The 20149-nt window shown below is 45.7% G+C and overlaps 1 protein-coding gene across 1 annotated transcript in view; it reads left to right on the forward strand.

The window, feature by feature from the left end:
- The window catches only part of NCDN (neurochondrin), a 208071-nt gene extending 189583 nt beyond the window's left edge, over positions 1–18488 (forward strand). The window contains exons 6-7 of the mRNA XM_069622596.1: positions 15761–15903; positions 17946–18488. Of these exons, the coding sequence (XP_069478697.1) occupies positions 15761–15903; positions 17946–18400 (598 nt within the window). The 3' untranslated portion in view covers positions 18401–18488. The remainder of the gene's footprint in view (positions 1–15760; positions 15904–17945) is intronic.
- Positions 18489–20149: the final 1661 nt, after the last annotated feature.

Here is a 20149-nt window from a genome sequence, read left to right on the forward strand (position 1 = left end):
AAGAACGCAGGCCATCCTGGGCAAGGTACAGCGCCTGCTGGCCATGGACGTGGCCAGAGTGAGGTCCATCAAGTCCCTTCTCGGGATGCTGTCCTCTTGCATCTATCTGGTGCGCCTGTGCAGGCTTCGGATGCGTCCTCTGCAGGAGTTCCTCGACGCCCGTTGGATGCAAGCGACGGGCAGCTTCGAGGACAAGATCTCGCTCAACGAAGTATTCCGCTAAGCAATTCTGCGTGGGGCACCCGCGCGCATCTCGCAGCGGGCACGGACTTCCAGACCCCAGCATACCAGGTGACTGTGACAACGGAAGCCTCCCTGGAGGGGTGGGGAGAGCACATCGGAGATCTTCACACGAGAGGCCCGTGGCTCCCGGAGCAGAGGCCGCTCCACATCAACATACTGGAGCTCTGAGCAGTGTTCTGGGCCCTTAAGTCATTCCTCCCGTCCCTCAAGGGCAAGGTGGTGAGGATCTTCACCGACAACACCACCACGATGTTCTACATCCGGAAGCAGGGAGCAACCAGATCCCCAGCCCTGTCCAAGGAAGCCCAGGATCTGTGGCACTGGGCCGTTGCCCAGGGGATGTTTCTGGTACCTTTTCATCTAGCAGGGATAAAAAACACCATCGCCGATTCACTCAGCAGAGAGCTGCGCTCGTGCCACGAGTGGGAACTACGCCAGGATCAACTCTTCCGGCGATGGGGTAAACCCCAAATCGACCTGTTTGCGATGGCGACGAACTCCCAAGTGCCAGAGGTTCGCCAGCAGGTTCCCCCAGCTGAGGAGAATGGGTGATGCTTTCTCGTTCCCCTGGGACGGCCTGTTCCTGTATGCGTTCCCTCCGTTGCCACTCAGGCTCATCAACCAACTCAAGAGGTCCCGGTGCAGGATGATCCTCGTCGCACCGGCGTGGCCGAGACAGATATGGTTCCCGGACCTTCTGGACTTGTCAGCGTCCCCACCAGTCAAACTGTCGACGGACGCAGATCTTCTCTCCAGAGAAGGAGGCGCCATTTTTCATCACGAGTCGCTGAACTTGCAGGCCTGGCTCCTGCAGCACTAGAGTTTGGAGGGTACGATATCCCGGCTGACTGCAGAGAGGTTCTTGCAAAGGCCAGGGCGTCCTCAACTCTCAAGTGCTACAGACACAAGTGGAAGAGGTTCTCTGTCTGGTGCCGTGCACAGAAGATTAACCCTCTACGGATTACAGCCCCTCAAGTGCTACCGTACTTACTGTCGCTGGCCAAAGCTTAACTAGCTCATGCTTCCATCAAGATACATCTGGCAGCGATTTCCCGATACACCAGAACTGCAGGACGGTCGTCCCTGTGGTCTCATCGCCTGGTGAAGGAATTTATGAAAGGACTGTTCCGATCGTTCCTGCCGATGAAGGCTCCAGCCCCGACGTGGGAGCTCAACGTGGTGCTGACCAGGCTCATGGGCCCGCCATTCGAGCGCTTGCATTCGGCTCCGTTGAAGTTCCTGTCGTGGAAGACAGCGTTCCTTGTGGCCATCACCTCTGCACGACGCGTGGGAGAGATTCAGGCCCTATCCTGCAAGCCTCCATACTTGACTTTCCACGAGACGAGGGTGGTGCTGAGGACTTCCATCTCAAGGAGCCCTTGGTGTTACCAGTCTTTTTCCCCGTCGCCTTCGTCACCGGCCGAGAGGACTTTGCACTCGCTGGATGTAGCTAGAGCGCTGAAGTTCTACGTGGACCGAACGAAGAGTTTTCGGAAGACATCACAGCTGTTTGTGAACTTTGGACCTGTGAACCAAGGGAAGGCTCTCTCGAAGGCTTCCATTTCCAGATGGCTCTCCGGATGCATCATGCACTGTCATCGGTTGGCAAACTGACCGTTGCCCGGCCGTCCGAGAGCCCATTCGACCAGATTGATCGCTGCTACCACGGCGTTCTTGTCTGGTGTGCCCCTGCTGGACATCTGCAGGGCTGTAACGTGTAGGTCGACGCACACCTTCACGAGATTCTACTGCGTCAACCGGGATTCCAGGGAGGGGTCCAGAGTCGGCCAGGTAGTGCTGCGCAACCTGTTCGCTTAAGGTGAGCCTGGTGAGGAGGCAAGAGATGCTTAATGTTGAGTTTTATGTAATGCATAATGTTGAGCCTTGCCACCTCCCGTGATTGTGCATGTGTGTACTGCTATGTATTCTTATATTCATGAGCATGTGAATCCATGCCAGACACCATGCTGGAGAAGGAACAAGTTACTTACCTGTAACTGTTGTTCTCCAGCATGGGTCTGGCATGGATTCACATGCAAACCCTCACTCCTTCCCCTCTGCGGCTCTTCACTTGGTCATACTGCCACTTTACGTGCTACCAAATCTGAGGATGGCTGCCAGGGGCGGGGCTTAGGGAGAGGGCAGTCATTGGCTGGGGGAAGTATGACCCAGAGACCAGTGATTGGTTACTACTAAGAAAGACAGATCAGAAACGAAACTGATACTGATTTTTTCTTTACCGAGGATTCCCAGCCTGATGACAGGGAATATTCATAAGCATGTGAATCCATGCCAGACCCATGCTGGAGAACAACAGTTACAGGAACTTGTTCCTTCATACTTAATAAGCACCCTAAATCACCCAAATCTTAACTTCTAAATTAACAATGGACATATGTTTAACGTAAGACTTTTATGCAGGTTCAGTGGGCTCCGCTAAAACAGCATATTGTGACATGTCCATAGTTGAGGACTAACGTAATGACTACTAGGTACTAACCTATGTATAAGAATGTGTTTATTTGAACACAGAACATTAGTGTTTAGTGATGGACTTCAGGATGTCCATATGCTATGGGCTTGGGACAGAGGGATGGGCCTGGGGCCCTTGCCAAAACCTAGATAAATGACAATCTTAAAGGGGGCTGTATGTATAATTTGCAATGTTTAAAATATACATCTTTGTGCTCGTGGTTTTTTGGGAATAATATGCTTAGTGATGTTTTTTTGATTATTTGGTTTCTCTCCCTCTCTTCCCTTTTCTTTTCCTCTTTCGCGTACATCAATCATCTGGACTATGTACCCAAGTGCTAATAAGCAGGGCGAAACATTGGCACGTGCTGTCCAATGAGTTATTGTTGGGTTTGTTTTACTAGAGGTATCTAATCTGTATAGAAACCTTTAGGAAACTGCTGTTAAGGTGGTGTGCTTTATGAACACAGGGTTTGCTTGGTTCAGAGGAACCCAAATCTGTTCGAAATATTTGAGATTATCATTTAAAAGTAGTTTTGTTCATGAACACAAGGTTTGGTGTGAACAGAGGAATCTAATCCAGGAGATTGTTGTATAGTATGTTTTTCATGAACACAGTGCGGGTTTGATTTGCTCAGAGGAATCTGATTTGATTGAATACTCCAATGTGATTGTTATGTAGTAGATGGATTTCATGAACACAATTTTCTCAATTTATATAAATAATCCACTGCACAAAAGTGTGTGGCCATTTTTTACTTATTGTTCTATACATAGGTTGGTCTTGAGTGTTCCAACCTCCGGACCATTGCAGCTATAGTGGATAGTTTCCTATGAAATAGTTTGATATCCAGTACATTCTGATTGGATTTAGGAGAGTGCAATGTCCCATTAGTCAAACACTTTCCCCCCCTTCTTCCCTTTCTTTGTTATCCACAAAGACAAGTTGATTCTAAGTACACACCCTAGGTTTTCACCTAAATTCATTTCAAAGTTCCATGTTGACCAATCCATTGAACTACCTACTTTCGTTCAAAATCCTTCAAGCTCAGCTGAGAAGAACCTCCATACACTGGATATAAGGCAGACGATTTTATACTATGTACATAAAACAAAACCGCTAAGAAAAACAGATCAACTGTTTGTCTCCATAGTTCCTGGCAGGGAAGGTGATCACGTTTCTTAACGCCATCTCCAGATGGGTAGTGAAATGAATACAACTCTGCTATTCCCTATCAAACAAAACTTTGCCTTTCACACCAAGAGCTCACTCTACCAGAGGTACAGGAGCTACTTTGGCTTTTATTGCAAGCGTCCCTCTAGAACCATTTGCAAAGCAGCTACATGGAGTTCCATACATATCCTTACTCAGCACTACTGCATTGACACTCATTCTAAAGCCGATTTACAGGTGGGACAAGCGGTGCTAACTATTTGCTACCGTACCGTCTGACAACCCACCTCCTTTTCCTGATACTGCCCACTAGTCTATGCATAGCATGCGATCTAAGCAGATCCACAAGCCTCAGAAGGGATACATTACTCACTGTAATCTTATTTCTGATTTTGTATCTGCTTAGATTCACGTGCATCCACCCTTCATCCCCTTGGAATATAAGGTGCATAGATGTTTTCTGGCTTTATCTGTACTCCCGCTACACTTCATGCTACCTCATGTCAAACAAAACAATCTGAGGGACCTCGACATGTGAAGGACCATAGGTACAGGGGGCGTCACAGTAGGGATCGTATTACTGGCATGCGGATAACTGCGGCTATGAACTACAAATACCATTTAGTTATACCCACAGCTCTCTTTAGTCCATACTAAACCAAGCATACATGTCTCCCACCCGTGCAATAACTAGGGATGTCCCTGCTTAGCTTCAAAGAGGGGAAGGGGCCGGCCCTCTCAGGCCACGTTGCTTTAAGTGGTCAAGTCGTCTTGTAACTTGTGCTCATTTATTAGGCAACATAGCCTGGGTGGGTTGGCACCTTACTCACTTTGAAGCTAAGCAGGCCTGGTCCCAGTTATTGCACAGATGTGATTCCTGGATGCTTATTTCCAGTGCCGGGACTGCCCCTGGCCGTGGCTATGTCTAGTTTTATAGCTGCGAATATCAGAAAAATGGCTGGGGAGGGGGAAGATTTTTTGGCCCCCAAGCCTTTATAAAGTGCTCCCCTTATCTGTGCCATCTCCCCCATTACCCAGGTGGCCTGCTCACCTCCCCTGCCATCTCCTGTGTCCCCTTAACCCCACATCAGTGTTTCTGGGACGCACTTTGCTTTGAATTATCAGTTATTCAAGGCTATAGCTGAGGTTACAGAAAAGCTTTGTGTTGCAAACTCAGTCCCTAGAGCCCCTCCAACTTCCAAATTTCACTTGGTGTTCTTTCCTCCTCCCTCCACCCTGATGGCATTTTCATGTTTTTTGACCTGCAAATGGCTTGTTTTTCTGCGTTTCATTATCCGATATCTTTGGCTATAGCCGCGGCTATCGCTTGCATCGAGAGAAAAAAAGGATGGCAGCTTTTTCATTTAGCAAAACGAAAAGGTGATGGCTGGAAGGTTTTGAATAATTCATAACCACAGGCACAGCTCTGGGCAACCCTCCAGACCGTTGTTTTTCAGCACGCCAAGCCATTACAGAAGGGGAAAAACCATATGCAAATCAGGCTTGGTCCTACCCCAAAAGGGTAGTCCAGCCCGAACTGCTAGGTCACATCCCTTCTGCACGAGACCACAAGCATCCCAGACATGTTTCAGCCTTGTTGGGTGTCATCAGTGAGGAGTAGCTTGGGTCTCTAGGCCCGGCAGACTCGGGCCCCACGTCTGGGCATACCCGTCCCACTCGGGATAAAAAACGGTGGTGTGGAAGGTTGCCCAGAGCAATGCAAGTGGTTCAGATTAATTCAAAACCTTGCACCCATCACTTTTTTGGTTTCAGTTTGTCTCCCTATGTGAGAGATGGTATGCCCAGACTTGGGTCTGTGAAACCAGAAATGGTGTGCACTGTTGTATCTCTATGAAAACCTAAACATAAACGAGAATGCCAGAATCGGACACAGGAATTCAGTTTGTTTCAAAGCAAAACACATCTTTATTCATGCCCTTACATTGCATGTCACTAATCACTACATAAGCAAATCAGCACTCTTTAAGCACAAGTGCTACTACCCCAGCCCTTCCGGCTTCTCCCTAGCTCCAGCGCTCAGACCAGCTGAGCCTGAACTACTGCATCCTAACAATGCTCTCTCTCTACTATTAGCAAATAGCAAAACCAGGAAAAATATTTTTTTTTTCAAAAGAAATAATTCCTAAAATGTACAGTCTGGGGCGCTCGGGTGTACCCAGTTGTCTTCATAATTTCAACAAAATCCATTGCAAGAGTAAAAGGTTATTAGCAATTCATGTTTTTCAGGTTTCATGTGGGAGTCTGACTCCCCTTAACTATAGGGTGGCTAATATGTGTCTATATATTAGAAACACATTTTCTTTTACAAAAGAGTTATGTTTAAATCAACAAATACAAAGTCAACCGATGTAAGGAATAATAATGTTAAGGTGACAACATAATAAACTTTTGATAGATTTTTTTAAAAAAATCTATTAAAATCAAATATGGTAACCCCAAACTCACCTTATTTTTGTTTTGCAATATTTTGTTTTTACTCTAAAATTCGTTATAGTGAAAGTAAAGTGTTGTGTGAATATTTGTTTTTAATATAAATGTTAAATGTTTTTACTTGTTTTAATTTGTGCTGCTTTCATTGACATTTTCAGCTTGCATTATTTACTAAATTTCACACAATACATGTTTGCATTTTTATGCATAGTGTAGTGACTTTAAATGTTGTGTGTATATTTGTAGAAGTACTTTATAGAATTTAATACTCTTTTTAGTTTCGTTTTCGATTTTTTTGTTTTAGTAAACTATTTGAATTTACGATGATGTGTATTTTTGTATATGTAAAGTGCCACTTGAATGCTTGTTTATCATAGATTTATTTTGAATATATTTTGTGTATTTTAATTGCAATTTGGAGGAATTGTTTGTATATTAAGTTTAAGTAGTAATTTTCTATTGCACAAATATGTTGATACTTTTATTAACATATCCCTATACTGTACTTTTGAATCATTTTACATTTTATACAATTGTTTTTATGTGTGAAATTGTTATAATTTAATGGTAATATTGTATGCTTTCAAGTGTGTGGGTGAGTTAAGGTTACCATGAAATATGATTTTAATATTTTTGTAAATGTATTAACATTTACGTTCTTCTTTCTGATGATTGTTGTAGTATGTTTAACCTAAACTGTTTTGTAAAAAGAAAATTGAAATCATTTCCACTTTTTTTAGTTACGTGTTTATTGATTTGGAGTGCTTGTTGTAATACTAGCATGTTGTAAGAGAGCATGTAATATAAGTGTGTCTGTGACATAAGCATGTTTCATTCCAGAGCTTGGCCAAAATCTGACAAAGGTGCTTGTGTCGATGGTGTATATGTTTATAAGAGTGTGTGTGTAGTCAGAGGGTATGTTATTGGAGCATGTGCCGTAGGAGCGCGTGTCCATGTTGAATGTAAGTGTCCCCAGAAACGCACCCCCCTTAGTGAGAGGCAATAATGGACACACCCCAGAAGGGGAATGAGGCCAGGACCAAGTGCGGGTGAGATCAAAAGAGCTTTATATAATTCAATATAGGGCATGCAAAGGACTCTGCAAACTCCGAGAGCGCTCTGTCTGACAATAGCAAAGACAGTTCTATTGCAAATACACGTCATACATGAGGTAAAAGCTATAGGGGCTACAGACTCTTAGGGATTGGGTGGTGATGGCTTGGTGGTATACAATGTATACAGTTGCTTCTCCAGGATTGGCGGACGTTGGTGCTGCGCCACGTGGGGTGAGAGATCAGCTGGGCTCATCGGGGTGGAGCGCCGGGCCGGACATGCCTTGTAACGACGATTGATAACTAAGCTAATATTTGCCCTTTTGGCCACACATTCCAACCCATTCGTCACACTTCATGTTTTCTATTGATTTGCAACTCTTCAAAGCGCTGACCTTAGATCAGTACACGGCCAAGAACATTGATATGCGATCTGGAGTGTCTCAATACATCAGCTTGGAGGATACCTTAGGTTCAAACAATCTGGTCTCATGGGCATAGTCAGGGGCATGGGCGGGGTGCTTGACTAACCAGCCTTGGCAATTTCGGTGAGGGATAGTATTACGATCTGTTGGTACACGTGTGGGCGCCCCCCTTTCTCGGGGTCGTTGGCGGTACTACTGGCCCGTGGGGGGCATGTGATGGTGCCTGAAAGGCGGTGGGATTTAGGACCAGGTAGCTCGTAAGTCATGGAGTCAGGCTGTGGCGGCCTCTGACACGGGGGAGGCGGGCGGATGCTTGAAATGGGTCCAGCAGGATTGGGAGGGAAGGCAAGGTTGTGCTGTTTGAACACCGGCTATCTTGAGAGGGCCTGGGCAGGAGGAGGGGGAAATGGCCTTGCAGCTCTGTGCGTGGCATCTTGCACAAGGCAGTTTACTGTCGTATGGGTGAAGGGCGACTAACAACACATGGGGTTTCTAAGAGCGCTCATATGTATTAACATTAAAATGGAACACTAGCTAGGGATCATACTTTTTTACATAGCATTTCACATCTACAGTTGACATATGAACATGAGGTAGTCTCAGGCAGGTGTGTGTATAAAGAGAGCAACACATGTAGTTGTTCACTGTTATCAGCTGTCCAGTCTTTGTGCATCTCTTCATTATATACAATATCGGTTGCATATTTTTCTCTTTACCCATTCTCCTTTATATTAGCAGCGAACGTTAGTCAACAAGGCACATATTACATAAGTGGTTTCTACATGTTGCAAGGGTTTTCGGGGTGGGTATGGGTGTGAGGCGCCACACCGTCTATAGTTGGGGGCTTGGTGCAGGGTCAGGGCCTGCAGGGTTTGGGCTGGTCTGTTACATCCTAATGCTCCCGTTCATGGCTGGGGCAATGATGTACTGTGGAAGGTTAACAGCTACAGTGTTTTATTTTGTTTGCTCGCGTCTGGTGACTCGTGAGAACGAGTCCTCAGCGTATCTGCCATGCAGTGGGAGGTGGGGAAGTGTGGGCCTCTTTGAGCACGGTCAAGTGGGGGTCACTCTGCAGCGTTCAGCGTCTCTGCCTTGGGTTAGATCTGACCATTTCTAGCAAGATGGGGATGGCTTAATACAAGATGGCGTCTATGCTCTGCCACATAGCGTGGTGGTGCAGCCCCACGTGTCGGTCTGCAGCCGCCCTGCCGCCTGGGCCCGGGGGGCCGGTGGGCTGCCGACGAGTCATGGGTCTTAACCAGGGCGGCCATGCAGTGGGAGGGGGGGTCCTATTGACCTACCCTTCCCTACAATGTGCAGTGTGTGCAACTTCCTGGGTGAGACGTGTGAGTAATTGCAGTGCATTTTGTAGGTGCTCATGTCATAGGAGTATGTTTTATAAGAGTGTCATAGGACCATGTGTGGTAGGAGCATGTTATATAAGGGCGTGCAGTAGGACCATATGTTGGAGGGTTCATAGTAAGAGGTTGTATTATTAGTGTTAATATACACAATGTTAATCAAAAATGTACGTGTAGGGTTTTAATGTAAAATGACCCCACCACCCCCTTATTGCATGCCTCATAACATGTATAGCTGTGATTTGCCTTTGACATGAGTTTTTAGGAGAAGTTAATTGTGTAATGTACGAACTGTAAAACTCACACATTCAAATTGCGCACGCGTCATATACAGATACATTTCAACCGCTAAGAGTCAATTTTCAAGATTTTTTTCAGTGCACCAAATCAAAGTGCCTGCAAAACATTCGGAAAATCGAAGCAGCCAATTTTGAGATATTTGCTCAGAAAAATGATTTTTTCTTCTCTATGGAAAACCCCATGTTAACAGCTGTTCTAAATACGATCAAACTAAACCCTGTTTAAACTCTAAAGCCGTTATTGTAGAAATCGCAAATGTTGCATGCACAGGCAGCTGCCTGCTCCAAAATATTACTCTGGAATATGTGCAGATTTTTTTAATGCAAGCATTCGAAAGTTAAGAAAAGTCATTTTCTGAAACGCTATAGAGACTTCATCTTCACCTTACAACTATGCCTAGTGCAAAGGCGTACTTCTATGTATATGCATGATTGAAAGTAGATAAAATTCCAGAAATGTACTGTGACACATTAGTTGCCTAAGCAGTAATGCACAACCAAACTGTGCTGCTTTTCTGGAAACGAAGCGCTAGAGTCAGTGCTTTGTCCTTCAAACAGTTCTGCCAAATGTCGTCCACATCCCAATCATAGACACATCCCCAGGAGAATCCAGCTATTATAGGTATAATCTCATTGCGCTCAAGATAACGGATCAGCAGTGTCTCAATGTTACCCCTCATATAGGTTTTGGCACAGCCAACAATAACTTGGCGACTAAGGTGTGTTGTGCCAATGACCGAGAGGTTCTTCAGTTTGCAACTGATTGAAATGTTTCATGAATGTACACCGAGCCTGACGGCACAGATTATGAAGGTAACGTGGCATGGGAACCTTCTGATTTAAAGACTTGTATATAAAAGCACATAAAGAGGTCATTCAAGATTAGTGGTTAACAAATTAATTTCTTTAATTCTTTTGTAGAATAGGCCATTTCAGCTACAATACCACACATGTGCAGCACCATATAGCAGTCATCACTGGAAGTCCCCTTCCAGGTCATAGCCGCAACACAATGCCCTTTGGTTATGCAAATTAACTTAAAAGCCTGCTTATTGCCCCATATATCTTCTAGTCTTATTGTGCATTGCTATTTTATGCATAGTTTTACCAACCTAAAACTGACGGCTTTCTAGCATGCCAAAAAATGCAATTCGTACAGTGGAACACCTAATTCTAGAAAAGGTTTATGAAATATGTTGATTAGCTAATGATACATTTGGGAGCAGGGGAGGTAACGCAACCCTGACAGAGTTGGACAACACATGAGAACCAAAGTGGTGTCCGAAACGTATCGGACACTCCCGTCCCCTGCACACCTTTGTTAGTATGACAGCCAATATAGGGTTAAATGCAGATTATACATTGTGTATATATAGACATCGGTGGTTGAAAATATACACAAACAAGTTTCTTTGTCCAGTTCTTCTTTTTACTTGGATATTAAAAGCACAACGTGTTTCGGGATTAAAGATTCCCTTCATCAGGTGCAGTATAGCAAGTCTGCAGGATAACAGATATTTATAAATTCATATTAGTTTTAACAAATTGAGGAATATATTTTCATTAAATGAAATGGAACATCTTATAAAGTATAATTATAATTTTGTGGGGAAAGCCATAAGAGGTCATATAGTACATTTCAACGGGCTAATGAGTCAGCCAAAGTAAGAACCAAGATGGAAAATGCTAGACAATAATTCATGAGTGAGCAAATCAAGATGTGGTCATGAGCAAGATGGTAAGTATGTCACCCTGAGACAGCCCTGAATGGAAGCATGTAGTGTTGATGTGGATCAATAGGCCTATCACCCATAAGTGCAGAGAGATAAAAAATTTAAGATTAGCACAAGATACCTGGATAATACCGAAGAGCATGTAGAACACAGCATGGAACCCTGGTGTTGTATCAGCACCACGAGCATCTGTGTGTGAGGAACAAATGCGCAAGGTAAGTCTAGTGAACCTCTTGCGGAAACGTTTAGAAAGAAGTGAAAAATGAGAAGGGCGCAGTGTTGCCTTACAGGACACCAAACGTAGTAGTCCCGATATCTTCTGCATACAGCGTGTTGAATGTTCAGGTCAGTGAAACCACGTTAAAGTAAAAGCTTCTCTGCCTAGTTTCACTTTGTATTGAAATCGATAGAGGTTGCTCGATGGCTGTAAAAAAGGAATGCCATGATGTATTAAAGTGAAGTTACATTCTAAAAGTCCTAAGTGGACATGCTGCTAATATACAGCAGTGCCTACCTGTACTCGGAAAGAGAAGTTCGTGGCCGCAGCAGGAGACACGATGCGGATGCGATCTGTTCTATTCAGATGTAACCATGACAACAAGGTGTTAACATAGAGAAGGGACTACTGTGATGCTGGAAATGCATCGAAGGGACAGGGCCTCCGTATCCTTGTCCTTTACTGCCATTTTATCGTGTGTTCTGTTGTGTTTTCCATGCAGAAATTCATGTGGGACTCCTGGTGGTGCAGCTCTTTTGGTTTGGTGGGGGTACAACCCTGTGCCCCTAGTGTATGGTTTTGGGCACCTGTGTGGCCCACAGAGCAGGGTATGGGCTGGTGGCAGCTCCATTCTGAATTTGATAGGTGCTCCGAGTATCCTCCATTTTGGGATACCCAGGCCCTGCCATTGAAATCAGTTGATTCCTGATAGGAAACAAGAATGGCCCCTGTGGCCTCTTGCTTTCTATTGCCTGTTACCTTGTTTTCCAAAAGTCCTGGGAAGCCCTGACTCTGCCCCTTGCCCCTGAATGGCTGTTGGGTGGAAGTTCCATATATGGTGGTGTTGTGAAGTCCAGGCCAGACTGGCTGGAGCCTTCCCATTGACTGTATCTTGCGGGTATGCCTGTGGGTGGGACCTTGGTGAATGGAGTGTGTGACGAATATGCATTCTGTGTTGTGGATGTCTAGTATCTGGTGTTTGACACAATGACTGAGACAGCCCTGCCCGAACCTGGTATGAATGCATTGTGGAATGTTGGATGGCTGGGTACTTGTCCCAATACACAAATTGTTGTGAGTGTCTGGAGAGAAGTGAATGGCCTGAATGCACTATGCACCTGATTGGGTGCCTGCTTGCATGAATGCCCTTCTGACCGATTGGTTGCCCGAGTGTGACCCAGCAGAATGAATGGGAGATCAACTAGTATATCTGGGGGCCTCTCACTCTAGAATTCGTGTTCAGAAGCTGAAGAGAAACTGGAGTTGAAACTGAAGCTTAACCTTGAAGCCCTGCTGCAAGCGAAGTCTTGATGCTGCTCTACTTAATCAATCTGAAACCCAAGGACTGACCCAGAGAGGACCTGGTAAGGCGCCCTCTTCCCGAGTTATGAGGGCCCATCGTGCACCAGCTGATCTTTGCCAAAGCTCCCTGGTAGACGGACCTATGACAGGCTGCCGACCGGAGATTGGGACCACCGCGGAATCACAAAGAGAAGCGCCCAGACACTGTTGTCCATCGTCGTCGACGACCGCCGTCGCTGACCGGAGCCGCCGTGCTCCCTTTGCCTTAGTAACATTTGATCCAAGGACGCTCTCACCTGCACCGTCGACCACTTTGTCCCGCCGGAGAAAGTAGAGGCCGCTGAGGACCATCCGCCGGTGGGTTTCCCGCCACCTGGCGACTGTAGAGACGCCGGATGGCTCGATGCCCTTGCTGGGCCACAGTTCTTCACAATCTCTTTGCAGTCCAGAACTATCATCATCGAGGTGTCCCGCACGCATCTTACTTGTAGGACGCCAATGCTCCGTTGTCGCCGAGCACCGCTAGGATCGAAGCTGCCACCTCGCCGTCGTCGGTCACCCCTTTTTCCTCGTGGTATCTCGACGATTCGTGGCTCCTGCCTTTAAAGGGAGCTGCTCAAGAAGGATCCGTCCATGACCCGATGACGAACTCTGCTATTCCAGGTACACTGGGGTTGTAGAACTATTTTAGAAGGAAATAAGACTCTTTTGAACAATATATTGACTTGGCTTGTACGATATATCTTTATTTTCAGGTTGCCAAGGTGGTGGGGGGGGCGGGAAATCTCCACACAGAATTGTGCCTAGTTGGTAGGGGTCAGTATTCTGCCAATTGTTCTAATCAACTGCTTTCCTCCTAGATCTATTGTTGGTTACTTGTATTACTTGATCTGTGTGACATTTGACCAGAGCATAGTTGATGTACATTAATGAGATCTGATAATTGTGGTACCACTTTAGAACTGCATATATTTGCCATTGTAGATTTTCAGAGCACAAAGTGAGTTATTGTGATAGTGTACATAACCTTGAATATTAATTATATAAAGACTGTGTTTTAACTAATACAGTGTGTGGACATTCCTTTGTGAGGGCTTGGGGACTACACTGTACTTAAGAACCAGCCTGCATCACCGCCTGAGAAGCCAGGCCTCGATTGCTCGTCCATTGCTACCTTATAGAGAGTCTTGGCTGGGGTCCTCTGTGCCTCTCCTCTGCCATATAGAGAGCAGAAGTACAGACCACCCCCCCCTCCAGTCTTTACAACTACGCGAAAAAGAGTGAAGAGCATGTACAAGTATAGAGAGAGGACTAGGTGGAAATGTATGTGTCAAGAGTAGATGAAAGAGGGAAAAGACCACGGAAGCAACAGGGAAATCCATAAAGCGGAACGTTCATGTGTTCAAAGATATGCTGAATGTAGAGCCCATTCAACATCGAGTCAACAAAGAGTCGAAAATACACTATAGGATATATCTTAGACATATAAACGTTATGGTTGGCTTAAGTGAAATTATTCATATAAGCTATTAAGAATGATCTTACAGAAATACGCACATTTTCAGAGACTGATATAACACATTATGTTGTAATTGTAAATATGTCATCAAAGGATATATTACTCTTTCAAGGGGCACGAAAGGAGAACCAAATGGGTTAACAAGCTAACGGAGCGGCAGACGTTATAGAGAAACATAAGTGTGTACACTAGTGAGTGTGTTGATAAAATACTGTATCAGTGTTAATAAAGCTGTGGACATCTTGAGAGAAACTAAAGTGTGTTCAATAATGATTGTGTTGGTGAAATACAGCATCAGTGTATATTCGGTGCATTGCGTGTCAACAAAAAGGGGAGAACTTGAATGACCAGTACAATTTTCTGATACCGTTTGTACCAATGAGTTACATTAATGGATGACACACAAATGATGGCTAAAAGACAAATTCACAACTAAAATGAACACCATGACATATTATGATTCAATATGTGATAACACAATTAAATCATACGATATGATGAGTTTAGAGAATACTATGTAGGCAAATGTTGCATCGACACGCCTTAATAAGAATGTACAACAACAGATATAAAATCATAAGAAACGGTGTAGATTGAACACTTTGGTAATTCCTCTCGGATGTACCGTGTCTAACAAGTGGATCCAGTGAATTTCTCTGGGTTAGTTTCTTGAGTTTGTCACCTCCCCTAGAGTGGTTATGGACTACTTCTAATATAATTAATCTGATCTGTGCTAGATTGTGTCTACATTCCTTGAAGTGTCTAGCTACCAGAGACTTTGGATTCTGGGTCTTGATGTTCGATTTTTGTTCAACCCATCTTTCACAAGCTGATCTGTTAGTTTGTCCTATGTAGAGTAAGCCACATAGGCATTTTATGGCGTAGATCACTCCAGTACTGTTGCAAGTATCATAGTTTCAAAGTGCAATTTTCTGTCCCGTATGTGGATGTTGAATAGTGTTCCCTTTAATTACATGACTGCAGTTACTACACTGTAGACACGGAAATGTTCCCTTTTTATGTGTCCTCAATGTTCTTTGTGAGTCCGGAGGACTTTTTTCCGCTTTCACTAATCTATCTCTAAGGTTCCTCCCTCTCTTGTACTCCATCATGGGAGGTTTGGGAAAGAGTTTTAGAAGTAATGTAGAGATCTCCAGTTGTTGGTAATGATCGTCCTTGGGCGTAGACTCTGTGTAGAGAACTCTGAAATGTAGAGAAGTGGTATGGGCCAGGCAGAGAAGCTGCTTTCTTATATGTGAGCTACAAGCCCCCGAGTGTGTCCAGCATCGTTCCCTGGAGCATGCCATGAGCATGCACATCTAAAACCACAGAATCGAAGCATGATGCCTTTTTGCTCACCCGCCCTCATTTTGTTGTTAGCCTTTCCCCGACAGTTTCGGTCTCTATTGTTGGTTTGCTTTGGCGAGTGGTGAGAATGGGTACCATTTTTTTATATCTCATGTAGCAGCTGAGTTCCTCATGGAGCCTCTGTTCTTTTGTTTCTCAATGTAGACATGAGTCTTGTTTCTCAACCCTGATGAAGATGTTAATGACGTCCCTCTCGACCTTGTTGAGTAAGAGGGAGAACCTCGCCCTTGCAGCCAATGTGACCACACTGGGCCTGATGATGGCCAGGACCCTTGCAGATACTCCAGGTAAGGACGTATCTGTCCCCAGACTTGTACGCAAACGAGAGAGTGGAGAGGCGAGTAGAGCAGCGAGTTTGCCATGCTGTTGACTTTGGTTTCAGTGGTGTGTTGTAACATGCCATGGAAGCCGTGCTGGGGAGTGGCATGTTGATGGGGTATGTGTGTGAGCCAGTTGGGAGAGTTCTGACCGAGTGTGGTGGGAATGTGCCTATGAGGTGTATCTCCAGACCCTATCGTCATTGATCTGTTGTGTGAAACATAGATGAGCAGATTTCCTGTTGTACTTGGATATTTTTTCATATGTGCTTAATAGCTCCCTCCCCCGCCCCCTGCCTCGCTAATCTCAGACGTCTTGGTTTATGTTCTGAAATCTCTGATGCCTGTGGTCTATTGCCCTGCAGATTCCCATGCCTCTCCTTGTTCTAGACGCCTCACCTGTTCCAAAGCCTTCATTGCTTTGTTCATGGTACACAATCTTGCCCGCTCAGGCCACACTTGTGTTATGTTTCCATTTCTTAAGTTCTTATGAGCTATGGCAGCTATCAAGACTTTAATGGATCACAACTGGTAGAATCCAAAGGCGTCAAACAGTAATAATACTCTCAGGCATTCTTACATATGTGCAGAAGTGCAATGACGCATCTCCACATTTCACCATAGACCATGCTCTCTTACCGATCTCGTTCAAAGTAAAAAAGCTTTGTGTCCTGTGACCCTTCTATGGGCATGTCTGCTAACATTAAAGGGATCTGCTCCTTTTCATAAGTACATATCAAGCATTTTTATCAACCTTTCACCTAGCATGTATCCCTGAAAGCCACCATTGGATCCGAATTGGATTACTGCAACTATCTTTAATCTCAGGGCTCTAAATGCTACAGAGTCAAGTTGCTTGCCTGGGTATGAACGCCCTCCCATGGGACCATACTAGACCCATGCTATATCCTGTGCATTGGCCTCCCTTCCCAGTACAATCAAGTGATTGTAATTTCAGTTCCCCTGCATTACCCAAGTAGAACTCTTAGGGCAGCCCATTAAAATCGTTTCCTTATCCCATGAGTTCATCTTTAAAGTGTGGGGGGCAAATGATTTGCGGACCAAGGCCCCCTTCGTTTCGAAAAGTCTCCCACTAACTCTTAGACATCAATTTAATTGCAAACTTTAAAGCCACTAAAAAAGAATTTACTGCTAAAACATGACCTCTCCTATATCGCAGCCTAATTACGAAGTACCCGCTATTCTCTATTGTCTAGCGCTTTGAATACCACCGGCCTTCAGCGCTTTACAAATAAGAAGTAACATAACATTTAATCCTGTGGTTGGACTGATGGAGGAAAAAAAAACTGGATGAGAACGTATGTGGTTTTCACACCCCTCCCCAGTGCAACGTGTGATTAGGATGTCCCCAGGCCTTCATCCAGCTAATAGTAACATGCTAACATGGATGTTGTATGGTCTTAATTAGAGTTTCTTGTCCACATGTATAGGAAATTCTGCTAGATGCAAATGCTTAGAGAAAAGCACTTTCTGAGCTAACTCTACTGGGGCTAAATTTGTATTTATTAGGTTTATAAATTAAAAAATTATAATAAGTACCGATGGGTGTTTGCCTACTGTACACACCAAGCATCTCATTAATGTGGTCCTTCACTCCTCAGGGGTGCGACCCCACAGCTGTGGGAAGGAAATGGACTATGATCTGCACAGTACTGTTCCAAGTGCCAACCACATCTACTAGTGGTATGTGTCCTGTAGCGAAGCTCTGGCTGCCAATGAAGGCCTGATGCCACCCAGATGGGAGTTGGTGTTTCTAAGAGCGGTTTAGACCACAGAAGAGGAGGCGAACCCCTACAATTTCTGAGGACCAACAGCCCTGGGCATTGACAGGTCTCTGCACATAGATTATTCTACAGGGGAGGCCTAAGGGCATGGCCTTTTGAAACCCACTGACCGCCAACAGTGAAAACGTTTGACTTGGTTTACATTTTAAAATCGTCCATTCGCCATATTCACAAAGGCCAATAACTCCTGTTATTTGTGTGTTTCAGTTCTGGAGGAAAGTGCAGCCAAGGACTTTATGAAAGCAACAGTGCGCTTCCTGTCCCGGGCCTACACATCGGGTCTGGACCCTGTAAAGGAGCTGCCCAGCATTCAGCTGTCGGGGGACTACTGCGATGCCTGGGGCGATGTATCCGAGCTCTGGTTTCTGGGGATGCAGGCGTTCGCCAGCTGCCTGCCACTTCTACAATGGCTGCCGCCAGTGGTGCTTGAGATGGCATGGCCGGGAGAGATCGCAGACCTGCTGGCTGGTGTGGCTCCAGCCTCTGTGGACCTGGAAGTGGTGACTGCATACCAAGCCATCCTGACCGAACTCGCAAAAGCCAGTCCAGGCTTTAAGGCAGCGCTTCTGTCGAACAATTGGGTGGAGAAAGCAAATATGTATGGCATGGCTGCCTTGGAACAATACCTTTGTGATGGCATTACAAATCCCCCTAGAGACTGAACAGCCATCCCTGCAGGTGCCACAAAGGCCCCGCAAACCCCCTTTTTCTAGCTCAAGAATTAAATGGCAAATACATTATTTTGTGAGACACCTTTTGTCTTTGTTTAGACCACATATTAATATTTGTTACCTCAATATGTGTTCATCATTTTTGAAAATCTGTTGTAGATGCTTATTTGCATTGAACTTTATTAAGTATGAGCTGTACCAAACCACTTTCGTTTGAAATGGTCCATATGGCGGCTAGCCAATTACACATGCAAACACTTTATCCTGGCAAGCAAGTCAAATGCAGCGTTATTCTAAGCCCCATCCCCTTTACTTTTATTACTAGGCTTTTGGCGTTACACACCAGGTGGGCGTTGGTGCCACGAGACCCTCCTGGGCCTCACTTTGTTTGTTTGATCTTGCTGCTACAGCGCTTCAGCGCCGGTGTCCTCTCTCCCTCCCTCCCTCCCCAGCTTTCATTTCCTTGTTCCCTCCCCCCTCCCACCCACCCCTCCTTCCCTGCTTGGTGCTTCTGCTGGTCATCACTGACCCTCCCAGTGCAGCCCTCTGCTCGTGCAGCCCCTGCAGCTAAGCACCCTATGCAAAGGGTGGCTCCTCCAGAGGTGGCTCCATATTGTGTCTGCAGGTGTCAGCAGGGGAAGACAGTGGCCAGCCGTCAAACAGCAGCGACTAAGCAAGGTAGGAGTGGCCCAGATTAGTAATGGAGCCTGCACTCTACCCTGACAACTCTGCCACATAGCGGATTCTCAGACTTAGGTGGGTTCAAAATTGCATTGTGAAACCCAGGCCTTTTTCCCCTAATACAGGACTCTCAGACGTAGGTGTGTTTTTTCTCCAGCATTTAAACGACATTGTGAAAGTAGTGCCATTCTGTGGTTTTTACTTCTATCAAAGCATTCATCTAGCAAACTTCTACCATTGACTGAGCGCCTGCCCTCTTGTCCTATTGTCTCGTCTCTCTCTCTCGTCTGCTTGTGCCCCTACGTGCGTCCTTCCCTAGTGTTCTCCATGCCCATATCCCCCCTCTTCTGTCCTCTCTCCACCTACTCCATGGTGCTCTGTCCCTACTATGTTTTCTAACTGCTTATCTACCGACTATCCTGCTCTCCTCACTAAATCTGTTAGGAAGAAGTTTAAAAAGGACATCCTGGTCTCCAACCCAGGCCTCCCCATCGCTGACACCTGTACCAGTGCCTCCTCCAGGTAAACCCTCACCGACATCCCCTTTTTCGTTCCCTCGTCCGACCTGCTGACTCTTTATATGGTCTCTATGCTTTCTCCTCTCTTCTTCTCCCAATAATGGTGGCACCTGGTGACAGGCCCTCCTGGCCTTCATCGCCTCCTCTAAGGTCATCATAAATGCTTACCTGAATGGTACCGTCCTGGTCCAAGGCCCTCAGGCCAATCTTCTCCTCTTTGATATACGCTTCCTGCGCCTCATCAATTTAATTCCTTCTGCTGCCCCCTCTTCCCTCCACGGCTTCCTTGCCTCCCCCTGCTGTCTCCTGTTTGGCTACCTTGCCCTCTCCTCCTTCTGCCCTCCCTCAGTCTTCTACACCTCCACAGGGCGTACCTCTGATTTGTACCCCTCCCCGGAAGTCTTTCAAGGACGGCAACCTTCTCCATATTGCCACTCTTAACACCTGCTCAGCTGTCAAGCACTCCTGACATCAGCCGCCTCCTGGAAGAACTTGACCTCGATGTCCTCCGTCTCACCGAGACATGGTTCACGACCAGCTC

The sequence above is a fragment of the Ambystoma mexicanum genome, chromosome 11 (genome assembly GCF_040938575.1).
Source record: "Ambystoma mexicanum isolate Mex_15411 chromosome 11, UKY_AmexF1_1, whole genome shotgun sequence".
NCBI classification, from domain to species: Eukaryota; Metazoa; Chordata; class Amphibia; order Caudata; family Ambystomatidae; genus Ambystoma; species Ambystoma mexicanum.